Consider the following 13,377-nt stretch of genomic DNA (forward strand, 5'->3'; position numbering starts at 1 on the left):
TGGCAGACAGCTCTTCACAAGCTGGGTGGAAAAAAAGATGTCTGTGAGCATTTATAACACCTGGGTAGGGCTGGATGGCTGGGCTACAGAAGACTGGTCAGCAAGAAAGGGAAGAGCATCATTTGACAAGCCTCAAAAGGATCAGAGAAAGAGGGTAAGAGAGTAAAAAAAAAAAAAAGTATAAATAGTAGAAAAAGTATAAATATGACCCGGGCACAGCTGTTAGTGCTGGTCTTGTTCTTAGTGATATTGAAGAGTTTGACAGTGGACAGGAGAAAGTGAAGGAGGTGGTAAATACAATGTTCATGTTGCTCAGTCTTCTGTGCTCTTAAGTAACAGCAGCTGCAACACTGGTCTGTATCAAGATGGTGAATTGGTTCATGGCACAAAGTTACTTCCATGTACATGATGAAATTTAAGCATTGCACACACAGTGTCTTAAGTGCCCCTCTCATTAACAGAGGTTTTTCTGTGTGATACTGGTCTAAAGTGCAAAATGGCATGGCTTTTGTTTGTAGAATACTTTTACTACTATTTCTTCCACTTAATATTTGATTAAGTATGATTCTACTTAATATATATCTAATGTGTTGTATATTCTATAGTACCAGAGTATGATTTCAGTGTTCAGCACACAGAAAAGTACTGAAGCCCCTCATTACCAAAGGATATTTTGCACTCTGTTTAAGACTAAGTGTTTCTTCTCTCATTTAATCTAGGATACCTGTCTACTATGTGTCACAGCATTTGTAAATCAAAAAACGTTTGGAGACTATTTATAGTCATTAACCACATTTTATACCTTGTAGTTAGTGTTTTGTGTGCTGCTAGAGGATAAAACATAATGTTATTAGCAAACTCACTATAATTTGAACACTCATTGAGTCTTTTGCCTGTTTTACAAATCAAGCAAGTAAATGTAGTAAAACAATCCACTGTAATGATCACACATTCAGTCTAACGGTTTGTGTCACTGACAAGATTTGCATCCACCCATTGACAGGGCACAAACTCTATAAGAACTTTGTAAATGCAGTGTTCAGCTTATATTCAACATCAGTAAGACAAAACAGTTTGCCATACATCAAGGATACAGAAGGGCTATTGTTATCAATCTAAATTTTCATTGATAATCCGGTAAGGGGTGATGTTTTTTCTCGTCATCTACACTGATAAAACATCTCACTCATAATATTTGGCTAAGAATCTACCTTTCCGTTTAGAGTTTAGAGTGAAGACTATACACATAACGTTTCAATCTGTACTAAAGATTGTTAATAAAAACTTTTACCTCCTATAACTTTATACAACACAACTGCATCCTTGAAGATCAAATGGAAAAGTAAGAGTCACTCACATCCCAAAACTACCAACAGATGTACAGTAAAGCTTGCATCTTTTATCTCAATGTAACCTTCAATGATATACATGTTCTAAGCCTAGTAATGTCTGTAAATCTTAGCTCAACATCGCTGGTGAAGTAGCTATAAAATTAAAAGATTTCAATGACTAGAAGTACAAAATGCTGGAAGTAAACCGTTAAAAAGTCTCATTAGCTGGTGATTAACTAGTTTACGGAGATAATAGCATTAAGTATATCACCGTTCAACATTCTTTAAAAATCACAGGTCAAGAAGAATTGCTATTTAACACCAGCTAAGCACCATTTATAAAAAAGTTTAAAGAGTACATATGGCATAGAATGACTATTGACTGAAGATAGTTTACTTCAATATGTCTGGATAGGAGTTAGTGTGGAAAGCAACAGAAAAAAAAAACTAAAATACATATATAAAAGTAACAATAATATAATCACTCACCATTTTCAGTAACAGCTAAAGTCTGAGCATCACCACTTCCACAGGAAACATCAATGACCTTAAGACCTTTCAACCCAGTTACAAGCATTGGTGTGGTCTGATCTTCACTCGAGCCTGCACTCAAGCACAAATTGAAATGATTTCAAATTATAAAAATTGTTGTTCAGCATGCACATCATTATTTAAGCTTATCTGTAAACATCCTAATAACTTATTTTAACATTATCCATCAAACCTCAGGCTGTAGGAAAAAAGGAGTACTACTGCAAGCTACCAGTAACTCTGCATATATTTATTGTGAAAATGTATTGTGAAAGCCAGGTTCAGTAAAGCTATGCTCTATGATACTTGTGTAAAACACAAGCGCGTGCACACACACACACACACACACACTAACACACCAGTCTTCTGTTCCTCATACAAGATGAAAAAAAGAAGGTTGCAGGGTAAAAACCGTTTCATTCAAGGTATTTGCTAAAAGTATATTTCCTTTTCCTCTGTTCTTAAGTAGGAATCACTTTAAATGAATTGCCATTAAGGGTGGTTTTTAAATCATAAAATGCTAATGAAATACCTGTATTACTAAGTAATTTGTTTTCTCATTGTCAATGAATGCTGACAGACTATTAGAATTAACACAGTAAGAACTGTTTTAAGTCAGCAGATTTAGAACAAATGACGGATCTACAAATTGTTCCCAAAGACATATATTCCAGGTACGGCTATAAAATGCCTCATATGTGCAAGTAAGCCCTATGATGGGCCACCACCCTGTTGTCTAATAAATTTGTCTTTAAAGTTTGAGCATGTTAAAAACAAAAACTATAACAACATGTTTAAGCAACATTTAAAACACTTGGAAAAAATTGCAATATTCCAAGCAGTGAAAGAGGGATTAAATTCTAAACACTAAATGAAGCGATACCATTCAGCATAACAAATATGCTCAGCATATTAGATTCAAGTAGGCTATGAAAGAGACTTGACTGATGAAACTCAATTGTTAAGAAAGATGCTCTGTTAAGTCATACTAGATTCTGCTGTTGCGGTGGGCTGGCGCCCAGCATGGGTTTTGTTTCCTGCCTTGTGCCCTGTGTTGGCTGGGACTGGCTCCAGCAGTCCCCCCGTGACCCTGTAGTTAGGATATAGTGGATTGGATAATGGATGGATGGATTCTGCTGTCAAGTCCAATTAGCATTAGGCAAATTACTGACCCAAAAGTAATTACGACTGTAATTATGGCTGTATCTGCTTTAAGCCCCACCATCAATCTGTACATACTAATGGAAAGCCTGAGCCTAATACAAAAGACTGCCTTCAAAATACTGATGAATAAAATGACTGCAAGGTAGTTTAATTATTTACAACATAAAATGGCTCATCAGGTACTGAAGTAAGTTAAAACAACCTAAAAGGGCAAGCTTTGGATGGACTTTCAGAGTCATTACTAAGAAAATAACCAAAGACCTTTAATTAATGAATAATGTAGCACTGTTGATTGACACAAGTTAAAGATGCAGCTAATCTAATTTGCAAAGTCTGAGATACTCCCTGCCCAGAAATGTGACAAAAACAGCCTTTCACTTTGGTGCATTTATATGTCACTAATTTACAGTAATTCAAGAGGATGTTTGAACTTTGTCTGTAGAGATGCACCCAAAAAAATATCTGATTGTGTAGGAAAGTTAAGTTGATAACTCAATTAATTATTAGTTTTGCCTATGACAATTGTAATTAATTAAAACAACAACAATACAAATTTCCATACCAGATTGGTCAAGCGCTGGGTTAAACAACGACTGCCACCAGTATTGTTAGCCAACAGGGTGCTGGCGGAAATTGGGATACTGTTGGCCGAAGAAGAAGAAGAAGGAGAAGAAGAGTGGGGAGACGTGTCTGGAGGCAGGAGAAGAGGAGGAATGTAAAGAGAGTGGAACTCAAGGTAGGAACTTTGAATGTTGGCAGTATGACTAGTAAGGAGAGAGAGTTAGCAGATATGATGGAGAGAAGGAAGGTTGATATATTGCGCGTGCAAGAGACTAAATGGAAGGGGAGTAAGGCCAGGTGTATTGGAGGTGGATCTTGTTCTATCCTGGTGTGGATAGGAGGAGAAATGGAATAGGGGTTACTCTGAAGGAAGACTAGGTCAAGAGTGTTTTAGAGGTGAAAAGAGTCAGACACAATAATGATTATGAAGCTGGAAATTGGAAGTGTGATGATGAATGTTATTAGTGGATGTGCAATGGATGAGAAAGAAAATTTTTGGAGTGAGTTGGATGAAGTGATGAACAGTGTACCCAAGCGACAGAAAGTGGTGATTGAAGCGGATTTCAGTGAACATGTTGATGAAGAGAACAGAGGAAACGAGGAGGTGATGGGTAGGTATGGTGTCAAGGAGAGGAATGAAGAAGGTCAGAGGATAGTGGATTTTGCCAAAAGGATGGACATGGCTGTGGTGAATACGTATTTTAAGAAGAGGGAGGAACATAGGGTTACATACAAGAGTGGAGGAAGATGCAGACAGGTAGATTATATCCTATGCAGTAGAGTTGATCTGAAGGAGATTGAAGACTGCAAAGTGGTGGCAGGGGAAAGTGTAGTTAAGCACCATAAGATGGTGGTATGTAGGATGACGCTGGAGATCAAGAAGAGGAAGAGAGTGAGGGAAGAGCCAAGGATCAAATGGTAGAAGTTGAAAAAGGAAGACTGCAAGGTTGAGTTTAGGGAGGCTGTGAGACAGGCACTGGTTGGCAGTGAAGAGTTACCAGACAACTAGGAAACTACAGCAGATGTAGTATGGGTGACAGTAAAAAGGGTGCTTGGCGTGACATCTGGAAAAAGGAAGGAGGAAAAGGAAACCTGGTGGTGGAATTAGGAAATACAGGACAGTATACAGAGGAAAAGGATGGCAAAGAAGAAGTGGGATAGTCAGAGAAATGCAGAATATAGAAAAGAGTACAAGAGCAAAGGCTAAAGAAAAGGCGTATGATGAGTTGTATGATAGGGTGGACACTAAGGAGGCAGAAAAGGACTGATTGGCTAGACAGATGGACCGAGCTAGGAAAGATGTGCAGCAGGTTAGGGTGATAAAAGGATAAAGATGGAAACGTACTCACAAGCGATGAGTGTGTCGAGCAGATGGAAAGAGTACTTTGAAAGGCTGATGAATGAAGAGAATGAGACAGAAAAGAGGTTGGATCATGTGGAGATAGTGAATCAGGAAGTGCAACGGATTAGCAAGGAGGAAGTAAGGACAGCTGTGAAGAGGATTAAATATGGAAAAGCCGCTGGTCCAGATGACATACCTGTGGAAGCATGGAGGTGTTTAGGAGAGATGGCAGTGGAGTTTTTAACCAGATTGTTTAATGGAATCTTGGAAAGTGAGAGGATGCCTGAGGAGTGGAGAAGTGTACTGGTGCCAATATTTAAAAATAAGGGGGATATGCAGAACTGTAGTAACTACAGGGGGATAAAATTGATGAGCCACAGCATGAAGTTATGGGAAAGAGTAGTGGAAGATAGGTTAATAAGTGAGGTGATGATTAGTGAGCAGCAGGATGGTTTCATGCCAAGAAAGAGCACCACAGATGCGATGTTTGCTCTGCGGGTGTTGATGGAGAAGTATAGAGAAGGCCAGAAGGAGTTGCACTGCGTCTTTGTGGACCTGGAGAAAGCATGTAACAGGGTGCCTCGAAAGGAGTTGTGGTATTGTATGAGGAAGTCGGGAGTGGCAGAAAAGTATGTAAGAGTTGTACAGGATGTGTACGAGGGAAGTGTGACCGTGGTGTGCTCTGTGGTAGGAGTGACGGACGCATTCAAGGTGGAGGTGGGATTACATCAGGGATTGGCTCTGAGCCCTTTCTTATTTGCAATGGTGAAAATGACATTGTGATCTGTAGCGATAGTAGGGACTGGTTGAGGAGACCCTGGAGAGGTTGATATATGCTCTGGAGAGTAGAGGAATGAAGGTCAGTAGGAACAAGACAGAATACATGTGTGTAAATGAGAGGGAGATCAGTGGAATGGTGAGGATGCAAGGAGTAGAGTTGGTGAAGGTGGATGAATTTAAATACTTGGGATCAACAGTACAGAGTAATAGGGATTGTGGAAGAGAGGTGAAAAAGAAAGAGTGCAGGCAGGGTGGAATGGGTGGAGAAGAGTTTCAGGAGTGATTTATGACAGACGGATATCAGCAAGAGGTAAAGGGAAGGTCTACAGGACGGTAGTGAGACCAACTATGTTATATGGGTTGAAGACAGTGGCACTGACCAGAAAGCAGGAGACAGAACTGGAGATAGCAGAGTTAAAAATTCTACGATTTGCATTGGGTGTGACAAGGATTAGAAATAAGTACATTAGAAGGTCAGCTCAAGTTGGACGGATGGGAGACAAAGTCAGAGAGGCAACACTGCATTGGTTTGGACATGTACAAAGGAGACATGTTGAGTATATTGGGAGAAGGATACTAAAGATAGATGGATGCCAGGCAAGAGAAAAAGAGGAAGGCCTAAGAGAAGGTTTATGGATGTGGTGAGAGAGGACATGCAGGTAATGAGTGTAACAGAACAAGATGCAGAGGACAGAAAGATATGGAAGGAGATGATCCGCTGTTGCAACCCCTAACGGGAGCAGCCAAAAGAAGAAGAATTAAAACAATCAACAAGATGGCCTACATCTGAGACACCAAATTAATGTAGGCTGAGCTCTGTTTAGCTATCTAGCTGGGATGGCAGAAATATGAAGAGATCTTTACAATAAATTAGCAAAACCCAATATTTACACATACACTTTGTTTTGTGGTTTGGTGTGGCATTAGACATACTTTCAACAAAACACCCAAACATACTTCTTGTAATAAACAAAATAATGCAATTTATTTATAATACAAGTATAACAGAAGACGAATACATGCAAGTATACAGATATGTATCTAGATGACAAAGGACAAAAACAAACATGAAACATAACATTCCCAAAGATTAGTTGCATAACTTATGAATTCTGATTCATGTGGTGAAGCCAGAGAAGCTCTTTAGTTAGTTATAAAGCTTCCACAGCCCACATAATGGAGTTCATTTGCTCACAGCTAGTCTGTACTGCTTTACCTTCCCCCACTCAGGATTTCAGTGTGTGTGCCTGCAAGATGCTGCTAAGTACTTTCTTACTGGATAGAAGAAGAAACATATAAGCTAGAATTTATCTTTCAGTTTTGTGACACCTATACCATAAAACATTAGCTAGCATTGTCCTAAGTACTAAGTTACAATTAACAGTTCTTGGAATCAAAGTATATATATTTATGGTTCTGGTGTAAGTAATGCATTGTTCCTTTCCTGGTTGGGTTTCTCCAAACACATGGCTGAATTTTAGTGTGCTTTGTTTCAGAAGCTTGTCTCTATTGTCATCTAGGTTGCACTTTCTGGATGCAAGAGGTACCACAGTTTTTTTTTCCAATTTCAAACACACCACATGAGTATTCTTGTTTTTAGCAAAATCCCATCTTCTAGACAACTACTAATTAGTCAGTTACTATTTTTAGCAAGAAAAAGCACATGGCCTTATGCAAGGTCTTTGTCTGAAAGCCCCATCATGAAAACTGAAACTTTTTAGCTGACATTATGAACACCTGGCCCTGGCTTTTTAAGCCAAGGAACTGTTCCAATAGGTCAGCAGTTCCAACCGCTGCACCACGGAAGCTGTTGTATTGCACTTGCACCTTTTGTGAAAGTGTTTATTTGATATATGGTCATCAGCCTTCATATATTCTATAGTTCATACCTACATTTTGTCATTTATTACTAAAACATGAAAAACGTTCCTGTTTTAACAATGTGTTTACATTGATTGTTGTAGACACAAAACACAAATTATTTCCCCGTACAATTCTGGTTAGCTCACTCCCAGATAATCAATCAAAGCAGGAACTGGGAGAACTTCTTGCCTGTTCTGTGGTGGTGTGTGTGGGGGGTGGTATAGCAGGCTGCTTGGGCTTATCGACATATTTACAAGACAAAAGATGCTGACAGAGAGGTGCGAAGGGATTTAAGGTGGTCCGGATTTACAAGTTTTTTCGTTGGCTCTGGTAATTCTAGTGTTAAGCAGCTCTAGTAGGCGAGAGAGAGAGAGAGAGAGAGAGAGAGAGAGAGAGAGAGAGAGAGAGAGAGAGAGAAAGAAAGAAAGAAAGAAAGAAAGAAAAAAAGGAGGTCAAGGAGAAAAGGTGGAGCTAGAAACTAAGAGAAATGACAATATGTGGGGAGTGCTAGAGAAAGAGACAGCAATAGAGTGATAGACACCCAGAGATGCAGAAAACAAGCACAAATTAGAAAAATCTCAGCACAAATGAGCACTGTACTTCACAGAAAAGCTAATATGCTCTTCGTTTGTCTGCACTTTTACTATTTTGATATCAAAGAACACCACATGAATTTAGCTTACAATTTTAATGATATAATCAGACAATCTTAAACCGATTGGCATATCACACATTACAAATGAAAACTGCTGAATTCTGATCAATGGCAGATTACTTGGTGCATTTATCCTTTAAATCAACAATTGTATTGTTTCTCCTTATATTGACTAAAACATAAGAGAATATGCATTTATTTAATGTACAAATGAATACTGCAAAGCTTTATCATTCAAATCATTCTGTTGTCAATCTGAAATTACTTAAAAAGTCTGCTGCATGGATCACTGAGAAAACTATTAATTATAAATATACTGTATTTCTCTAGTTTCTAGTTTGCTAGTCTAACCAAACTAAAATACCAGAATAAATAAAAACTACTATTGTAAACACAGACTTTAGATACAGTACACCCATGCCTTTGGAATGATCTGCACTAATCTTTTTTTTTTTTTCAGGCATCCATTCCGTGACACTTTCATAGTATAGTGATCCCTCGCTATATCACGCTTCACTTTCGCGGCTTCACTCCATTGCGGATTTTAAATGTACGCATATCTAAATATATATCACAGATTTTTCACTGCTTCACAGATTTCTGCTGACAATGGGTCTTTTAATTTATGGTACATGCTTCCTCAGTTGGTTTGCCCAGTTGATTTCATACAAGGGACACTATTGGCCGTGGCTGAGAAGGTACCCAATCAGAGCACGTATTACATATTAAATAAAACTCCTCAATGATATACGATGTGCTTCCCGCACAGTGCTTCACATACTTGAAACCCTGAACAGCACGTATTGATTTTTAATTGTTTGCTTTTTCTCTTTCTCTCACTCTCTCTGACATTCTCTGCTCCTGACGGAGGGGGTGTGAGCAAAGGGCCTGTTCAGACACTGGCCTATAGAATATGGATGCTCCTCTAAAAAATGCTGAAAGACTACCTTCACACTGCTTCCTTCCTTGCAGCTGCTTTCTCCGGCGGTGCTTTGCATACTTAAAAGCCCGAACAGCCCTATTGATTTTTGATTGTTTGCTTTTCGCTCTCTGTCTCTCTCTCTCTCTCTGACATTCTCTGCTCCTAATGCGCACTCCTTTGAAGAGGAAAAGATGTTTGCATTCTTTTAATTGTGGGACGGAACTGTAATCTCTGTCTTGTCATGGAGCACAGTTTAAACTTTTGACTAAAGGGTGTTATTTCATGTCTAGAGGGCTTTAATAATGTTAAAAAACCTATTTAGAAGGTCATAAACAGGTTTTCTTTGCTCTAACTGTAGAAATATTCAATTTATAAATAAAGAATCCTACTTAAATTCCATCAAGCTGAGAGGTTGGGAATACTATTTGCCAATGGTTGCCAAAAATGCACCAGGTCACCATATAGCAGTGTTTCCCAAAGTCGGTCCTGGGGACCCACTGTGGATAAAGATTTTTGTTCCAACCAGATTGCTAATCAGTGACAACACCTGATAACACTGAGCTCATTTAATTAACTGACATTTTTTTCTTTTATTCTACATTCAGAAACCAGAACAGCATGATTTTTACATTTATAAGACATTTAGAAACATTTCAGCTTTCTGCTATAGATTGAAATGTTTAACTCTCTTTTGTTGATTTCATTATATTTTGCCCTTTCTCTGTGCAGTTTTCACCCTTCGTTGTATCTAATTAATGACAATTAAAAACGAGCAGAATAGACACGAACAACACTGAATAACGAAAGGCTACAACTACTTTAGCATCAGACCCATTTATCATTAAATAATGGTTTAATTAATCAATTAGAACACCTGGAAAAGTAGAATGAAAATCAAGTTGAATATATTGTTAAAAAGAAAAAAAATACATTATTCCCATAACACAGCTTGGTACATTTTAATATATATATATATTTTTAACCAAACTTAGTTTTCTAATTTCTATATTATTCCCAAAAGACAGAACTTGGGAAATAACAGTTGGATTACATAGGCCAGGAGTTCAATTAAAAATAGTTGCAACAAAAACATGCAGCCACAGTGGTTCCCCAGGACCGAGTGTAGGAAGCACTGCCATACATTATTATACCATTGTACTGCAAATGCTGAAATATACCATAAATGAGAAAAACAAAACTGGAACCTAACACTATTACAATAAAAGGAACAGTACCGTGCCCTAGACGGCCATAATTGCCTCTTCCCCATGTGTATAGCTCTCCATCCACAGTAACTGCTGCACTGTATGTACTTCCACATGCTATATGAAGTACCTGATTGCCTGACTGCTTTCCAGAGAAAGCAGCAATCATTTTCGGCTCTTCCAAATACCTGTAACAAAAATAAATAGATATAAAGATAGATGAATAAAAAAACAAAAACAGTCAAAATTTTTAGTAGCTTTCTTGTAAAAGCAAAACTGAAAAAATTCATTTCTCCTACCACAGAAAATAGTGGGAGGGCCACATTGTAATCCATAACCCGAAACCATCCAATTTTGAGATAAATCATTTCATTTTTAAAATCACTGCGACTTTTTGAATGTGATATACTAGATCCATCCCACCTTAAATCGCTTCTCACCTCTCCGTCAACGTCTTTTGTCCTTTAAATGTGTTGATAAACAGCAAACAGCTAGCAGTCTGCTATCACATCCCCCACTGGCACACAGTTTTCTCAGCTCAACTCTGTTAACCTGCGTGTCAGTTGCTTGTTGTTGTATAGAGTGAGAAGTCAAGCAAAATCATACCTTTTATAAACACTATATTGTTATTTGGAACACATACATTTCATGTGTGTTCCATGTCTAAAATGATATATGTAAACACATTGTTTAAAAAAAGAAACGTTTTTCATGTTTTGGTAATAATTGACAAAACGTAGACATGAAGTTTAGAATGTGTGAAGCTTGAAGTCCAAATATCAAAGAAACACTTTCACAAAAGGTACAAATATAACAGAACAAGTGTGCTTTTATTCAAAAATTGCGGTGGCGCAACAGTATCAACTGTTGACTGGTAATCAAAACTTCACGGGTTCGATCCCCGACGAGTCCGTTTTGAGAAGTGAGCTGCTTTTATTCTTACTATTTTAGAATAAAAACATACATTTGATTTCAGTCTGTAACAGCTGGTGTAAATGTATGATACTTGTAAAGGTGAGCTTTGTTTTTTTTTTTTTATTATTCAGTTTCATTCTTTCAGTCGTGTTCACAATCCTACCCCCCCACCCCCCAATCTGACACTGCTCTTCTCACTATAAAGACCTGATATAGCTCTGCACTCTGTAGGAAGTAAATAAGTAAATCCAAATAAATAACATCTGGACGGTGTATGTGCCCTAAAAAAAAGTCTGACTGCATTCTCGTACCAATGCTTGTGAACTGCAGTTTCTGCATGCACTTTTCGTGGCATTACACGTGTATTTTTTGAGCATGCATATGTCGCTCAAACACAGGAAGTTCTGCAGTGTGTGAATTTCTTTTTTCTTTGGTTATAGTCTTGAATAAAAGTGCACTTGTTTTGTTATACTTGTACATCAATATTTATATGTTACTTACATAAAAGCCAGATCGAATGTTATTTACTTACTTCCTACAGAGTGCAGAACTATAGCCCGTCTTTATGTGAAAACAGCAGTGTTAGATGGGGAGGGGGGAGAAGGGGTGGGGTAGGATCGTGAACGCCACTGAGAGAATGAAACTCAATAAAAAAAAATAGATAAATAAATTAAAAAAAACTAACCTTTACAAGTATCATACATTTACACCGGCTGTTATAGACTGAAATGAAATGTATGTTTTTATTCTAAAATAGTAAGAATAAAAGCAGCTGGCATCTCGTTGGGGATCGAACCTGTGAAGTTTTGATTACCAGTCAACAGTTGATACCGTTGCGCCACTGAAGCAGTCGTAGTAAATGCGTGTCAATGTCGCACCCTAACACGTGTTGTTATTCTGCAGCTATATATTTGAATAAAAGCACACTTGTTCTGTTATATTTGTACCTTTTGTGAAAGTGTTTCTTTGATATTTGTACTTCAGGCTTCACACATTATAAACTTCATGTCTACATTTTGTCAATTATTACTAAAACATGAAAAACGTTTCTTTTTTAATGATGTGTTTACATAGATCGTTTTAGATACGGAACACACATGAAATGCATGTGTTCCAAATAACAATATAGTATTTATAAAAGGTGTGATTTTGCTCAACTTCTCACTCGATAAAACTCCAAGCAACTGACACGCAGGTAAATACACTTGAGCTGAGAAAACTTTGCTCCAGTGGGGGATGTGACAGCAGACTGCTTGCTACTTATCAACACACTGAAAGGACAAAAGACGCTGACGGAGAGGTGAGAAGCGATTTAAGGTGGGACAGATCTACGAGTTTTTTCATAGGCTCTGGTAATTCTAGTGTTAAATTACATATTTTGTTGACATTTGAAGTAAAAAATGTAAACACAACTTACACAGCAAACAAAATAAAACATGGGTATTTTATTGAAAATATTAATGTACAGTTGCAGTTTATTTAATGAACTAAAAATGTAAAAATACAAAACAATAAGCATGGCACACGAAAAAACTCTACTAAGCAAGTGTTTACTAACAACCCAACTAGCAAAAAATCAAAGCTTGCAAACATTTTTGTAGCCAGCTATGAGTTTCGGAATTTTCCACCATTCTCCTTTGCAGATAATTCCAACTGTAAGATATTCTTTGGTTGTCTTGCATGCAATGCACATTTAAGATCTACCCATAGATTTTCAATAATGTTCAATCTAGGAACTGTGAGCGACATTCCAAAGCCTTCACCTCATGTTGCTTGAGGTAGTTCATAGTAGATTTCAAAGTGTGTTTTGTTATCTTGTTGTAGAAGTGATCCATTTGCAACCTTCTGTTTCCTGATTGATTGACTAACATTTTCCTAAAGAAATTGTTGACATTTACTGGAATGCATTCTTCCCTCTAACTGCTGGCAACCACACAGCCACCAAAGCATAACAGATCTCCAATGCCCCCCAAACTTAACAGTTTACAAGGTGATCTTTTTTCAAATACTGCTCCTTTATTCTCAAAATAAACCTTTTGTGGTTGTGGCTTTAACTTTAATTTATCCATAGCACTTGGTTCCAAAATGCCTCAATCTTATGTAGATGT

At 37.7% G+C, this 13,377-nt stretch overlaps 1 protein-coding gene across 5 annotated transcripts in view; it reads right to left on the reverse strand.

Moving 5' to 3' along the window:
• herc2 (HECT and RLD domain containing E3 ubiquitin protein ligase 2) overlaps positions 1-13,377 on the reverse strand; it is a 390,659-nt gene that overhangs the window by 242,674 nt on the left and 134,608 nt on the right. For all 5 annotated transcript variants that reach the window (XM_039744703.1, XM_039744704.1, XM_039744707.1 and 2 more), the window contains 2 exons: positions 10,385-10,542; positions 1,821-1,934 (listed from right to left, as the gene is read on the reverse strand). In XM_039744703.1, the coding sequence (XP_039600637.1) occupies positions 1,821-1,934; positions 10,385-10,542 (272 nt within the window). The remainder of the gene's footprint in view (positions 1-1,820; positions 1,935-10,384; positions 10,543-13,377) is intronic.

This window comes from Polypterus senegalus, chromosome 2 (genome assembly GCF_016835505.1).
Source record: "Polypterus senegalus isolate Bchr_013 chromosome 2, ASM1683550v1, whole genome shotgun sequence".
Classification (NCBI taxonomy): domain Eukaryota; kingdom Metazoa; phylum Chordata; class Cladistia; order Polypteriformes; family Polypteridae; genus Polypterus; species Polypterus senegalus.